The sequence below is a fragment of the Scylla paramamosain genome, chromosome 42 (genome assembly GCF_035594125.1).
Source record: "Scylla paramamosain isolate STU-SP2022 chromosome 42, ASM3559412v1, whole genome shotgun sequence".
NCBI classification, from domain to species: Eukaryota; Metazoa; Arthropoda; class Malacostraca; order Decapoda; family Portunidae; genus Scylla; species Scylla paramamosain.
Genome location: NC_087192.1, coordinates 2,532,501 through 2,537,500, shown reverse-complemented (window position 1 = coordinate 2,537,500; position 5,000 = coordinate 2,532,501). Strand labels below are relative to the sequence as shown.

The 5,000-nt window shown below is 35.4% G+C and overlaps 2 protein-coding genes across 11 annotated transcripts in view; one reads left to right on the top strand and one right to left on the bottom strand.

Annotated features, from left to right (window-relative positions):
• The window catches only part of LOC135093193 (putative nuclease HARBI1), a 7,642-nt gene extending 6,262 nt beyond the window's left edge, over nt 1-1,380 (top strand). Inside the window, exons 3-5 of the mRNA XM_063992168.1 lie at nt 595-630; nt 1,061-1,155; nt 1,339-1,380. Of these exons, the coding sequence (XP_063848238.1) occupies nt 595-630; nt 1,061-1,155; nt 1,339-1,380 (173 nt within the window). The remainder of the gene's footprint in view (nt 1-594; nt 631-1,060; nt 1,156-1,338) is intronic.
• A 374-nt stretch (nt 1,381-1,754) lies between these two features.
• Nucleotides 1,755-5,000, bottom strand: part of LOC135093309 (uncharacterized) — a 21,547-nt gene continuing 18,301 nt past the window's right edge. For all 10 annotated transcript variants that reach the window (XM_063992461.1, XM_063992460.1, XM_063992462.1 and 7 more), the window contains 2 exons: nt 3,666-3,832; nt 1,755-2,981 (listed from right to left, as the gene is read on the bottom strand). In XM_063992461.1, the coding sequence (XP_063848531.1) occupies nt 2,293-2,981; nt 3,666-3,832 (856 nt within the window). In that variant the 3' untranslated portion in view covers nt 1,755-2,292. The remainder of the gene's footprint in view (nt 2,982-3,665; nt 3,833-5,000) is intronic.

Sequence of the window (5,000 nt, the reverse complement as noted above, 5' to 3'; positions counted from 1 at the left end):
CTCCGTGTTGTATCCTAAGCTCTCCATCCTGTAATATTGGCAGAAATGTTAAGCTTTGTAGGATGTCCAGTCTTATCTCAATTTCTCTCCTTCCTAGGGATTGAAAAAGTGCGGGAAATTTGAATGTTTATGAATGCATTGGTTTGTGTGTGTGTGTGTGTGTGTGTGTGTGTTATTGCTTGTTATCTCTCTCTCTCTCTCTCTCTCTCTCTCTCTCTCTCTCTCTCTCTCTCTCTCTCTCTCTCTCTCTCTCTCTCTCTCTCAGTAGTTACAATTTATAAAACACATTATAAACATTGAAATGTCCTGCACTTTTCTTCCCTAGGAAGAAGAGAGTGCAAAACTCACCCAAACACATCCAAAACACATTCAAAACGCTCTCAACACCCCAAACTACCCACAAAACTCACCCAAACACACTCAAAACATCCAAAAACACACTCAAAACACTCGACTACCCAAAAAACTCATCCAAACACACCCAAACACGCTTAAAACATCTAAATCATGCATATCACCACAGAATACGCTCCTAACACAGCCAAACGCACTCAGAACACACCACACACTCTCAAATTCACATTCTGCGACCAGCTTGTGAGAATCCAGAACTGTACCGCAATAGAAAAGGTATCTTCTCCCTTAACTGTCAAGCTGTATGTGGACCAGATTTAACCTTTTTTTAATATTGTTGCAAGATGGTGGGGTAGTGCCCATGACAGCAACATTTTTAACAACAGTTTGTTATGGCATGAATTTGAGCAAGGCATGCACAAGGGTAAGTTGTTAGGGGGCATGGGTTACCCTTGCCGTAGTTATCTGTTTACTCCACTAATGAATCCCAGCAACCAAAGTGAAACAGCGTATAATGAGGCACACATTAAAACAAGAAATAAAATAGAATGTGCATTTGGTGTCTTAAAAAGACGCTTTATTTGCTTGGGCAAGCATCTTTACATGGCTTTAGACACCACAAAAAACATTATTGTAGCAGCAGTTGTGCTACATAATTTTGCAATTCAGAGGAATGTGCCACTCCCAAATCATCTTCTTGAATCAGACAATGCAGATTCGGATGATTCAAATGCAGATAATCATGGTGTTGACCCAGAAGCAGCCATTGCTAACAATAATGCAGCACAACAAGCTGAAAGGGCTAGATATATCAGAACATACTTCTGATAACACAGGATGGTTTGATTCAGCCACACAAATATGGTATCTCCTCCATACTCTTGTATTAACCTCTTTCATTACTCCATCCATGTATCTGGTAAACACCCAAGTGGACAGACACATCCTATCTCACACATACCACACTACCAAATATTACACCAGGTGTTCAAGAGCATTCCCTCTAAACTATATGTGTACATATAACTGATTATAAGTGTTATCCAAAATAGTATTCAAATATGTACGAATCTAAGGTATTTTTGCTATTTCTTTTTTTATGTGCACTGTTACTCAGAAAAATGTACTTGTAATTCCCATTCCTTACCTTGATGAGTTTGATTTTACTTTGTATACAATATGACTATAAACACTTTACGAAAATACACTAGTTGCTATACAGTTATGGTAAATGACAACACTAAGTAATAGATATTTTTCTCAAAAATAGAATCACGTATTTTATCACCATCGAATAGAGTAATCATATTTTACTGCAACAGAAAAGGAAAAATCAATTATATACTGTAGTTTTAGTGTGTGTGTGTGTGTGTGTGTGTGTAGTAATAAAACTTCAGTGGTTAACTGTATAGTAATTTATTATCCAATGTAAATAAATATACATATTGAGGAAAAAGACAAGGTTTTAATGATCTTTACCTCTATTTATAAATCACAGTCATATATCACAAGAATGTATGTCTTATTGAAAAAATCCTTTAATGATCACATCACTAATGAAGCACAGAGATTATCTAAGTGTTATCTAAGTGTTTATACTAAATTGGGGGTGTAAAAAAGGAGACTAGTTATTAATGGCCATTGCCCTTATATAGTAATTATATAATAAATCACAGTCCTATATCACATGAATACATGAATCCATGTACTATTTCAAAAAAATATAATGATACCTCAAACAAAGCACTGAGATTACTATATATATATATATATATATATATATATATATATATATATATATATATATATATATATATATATATATATATATATATATATATATATATTATAAGTGTTTGTACTAAACTGGGTGAGTAAAGAAACTTTGGATCTTGATCTTACAGCAACACCACAAAACAAATTTATGCCTTATCATTTCTAGAATTGTCCAAGAAATCTACAAATGCACCTGCAGCTGCATGCACATCTTCCAGTGTCTTCAACTCTTGAATGTATAGAAGACATAATTTTCATTGCTTGGCATAGACAGTCCCCTTCCATCTTTTTATTTTCTAAGTTTTGTTTATGAATTTGCATCACTATTTCATGTTCTTCCTTTTGAAACTTTGACAACATTTCATAGGACTCTCTGCCAACATTGTCTTCCACTTGCCTTTTCTCTGCTTTAAACTTTTTCCCACTCACTTTTCCTCTCGCACTGGAAGACTGTATTGGTGACAATTCACTTGGAAAGGTAACTGGTACCGATTCCAAAACAGAGGTGGAAGGAAGAGGTGTGCTACAAATTGAAGCTACTGTTGCAGGTACCTCAACAGAGGTTGAAGAAAGTGGTGTACAGTGGTTGGAGGAGCTTGAGGATGACACTACAGTTCCACGAACGTCCTTAGAAGTTAAAGGAAGAGGTGTGCTGTGGATGGCAGGACTGTAGAGCAAAGCTGCAGTTCCCGATGACTCAACAAAAGAGGTGCAAGCAGCAGGTGCACTATCATTTCCTCTGGCAGGCATGAGCAAAATAGGCACTGAGCATGCTGTGGATGGCTGTTCAGTCATGGCCATCGGCTCATCCAACTGCTCTCCCTTCTCATTAATAACAACAACAGTGACATCTGTGAACAAACAAATAACATTAATGAAAGTAACAGTATGGTTGTTTACAGTATAGTGTTTAACTATATGACTGGATACCCTCTTCCATTGAACGAGCAATATAGTTACAAGATGCATAATAATGTTCAACCCTCTCTAAACAAGATGGTTTCTGGTCAATACAGATTTTCTAAGGCCTTGACAGATCTATTATCAGCCACAAACTTCTGCTTTATCTGGAATTTGTCAAGTCTGGGTGGGTCTTCTGTCAGACAAATTCCATGTAAACCAAAGTAGGTCCGTCATATCAGGGTATTTTCTGCACATGCACACCATTTTTTCAAGGAAGCTCTTAATTTTAAGGCAAGTTTACATGAAAACACCAATTTTGTCTACAGAATAGTTGGTCTCTATGCTACAAAACAGTTTTAGAGTCGTCTGAGTATGCTGCATGACCATGTGGTGAAATATTTTACCGGATTAAGCCAAACCAAAGAGTTCCATAATATTAATCAAGTTTACATGAAAACTGGGTTAAGAACAAGAAAATTATCGAAACCACTGCTCCAAAGTGATGAATAATTTGCAAAAATAAGGATAGCATCTGAAATATTTGCAAGTATGAATATACTAGAACTCAATATCACATTAAGAACAGAAATGTGATATGTAAAACAGAAAATTTATTACTTAATGGAACCAACCTGTTGGCCATCTGTCACTGTCATTGTGGTTTGGGTCCAGTTCTAGCTCGTCTGCGATGAGAGCAAGGATTTTCTCCAATACAGGGTCTGGCTTGACGACTGGACTTGGAGGACCACCTCCTGTTCGACACAGTTTTTTCTTCTGGTCACTAACAAACTTCTTGGCCCTGAAATTATTTCACAACATTAGACATAAAAAAGTTACATATTTTCATTTATTTTTCCTGCACTGCACAGTAGAAGAAAGATACCATACCATAATTTCATACTGATAAATTATCATCTATAAAAGCTACATAAACAAAAATTAAAGAAATATTGTAGCCTAATTGCTGTTGTTCTTATGAAGAATGGTAAGAACTAATAAATTTCAGGATAAAACTATAGAATAACACTTCCTCTCTAATCATTAAAAAACAATGAAAGATTATAGAAACATTACTGGTCAGCATGTCTGTGATGTTTTAAAGTGGGGAACAGTTGTTGTGAGGTTTGGTCAGCTTTGGATAGGATGGGATTGGTTTGATTAGATTAGGTTAGGTTAGGCTAGGTTAGGTTAGGTTAGGTTAGGTTTGGTTAGATTAGGTTAGGTAAATAAGTCACAGACAAACCTAACCTAATTCAATCTGATATAACCTAATCTAAACTAAAATAAAGTAACCTAACCAAACTTATCGTGTCCTATATGGCTTATGTGAGATTAGGTTAGGTTACTTAAGTTTAAATTAGATTAGGTAACACTCACAGACCTACCTAACCAAACTTAATCAAGCCTAACTTAATTCAATGTTATGTAACCTCACAAGAGCTGTCCACCCTCACAACATCACAGACATGTTATATTATAACTATATATTAGGTACTCTAGCTCCTTGCATGGTTCTTTTAGTGTTTCGAGAGATGCTAATAGTATAGTTTCACGAAATAATCAAATGCATATTTCTAAGAAAACTTTAAATCAATCATGCAAAGTACTAGGGTAAAGGCAATTAAAGACTTAATATTCTGTCTGTCAGGAGAGGGTAGTTGAGATAAGGAAACAACTGGAGGATTCAACTGAGATGGAGAAAGTGGAGTGACATTATATTATTTTTATATAGTGACTTTTACCTGTCTACAGAACAATAGGTTGATTTTTTTACCACACACATTTCCCTTGACTTCTAAACCCTGTCCTTCTTAGAAACAATCTTAGATGGGTAGATTGTAAAATTCTTAATGTTTTACAAAGGTACTCATTAATAAACTACAACAAGAACAATTATTATTATGTACCAATTACCCAACAGAAATCTTCTTTACTGGTATGTGGTAACTAACAGTAACATTAATTTA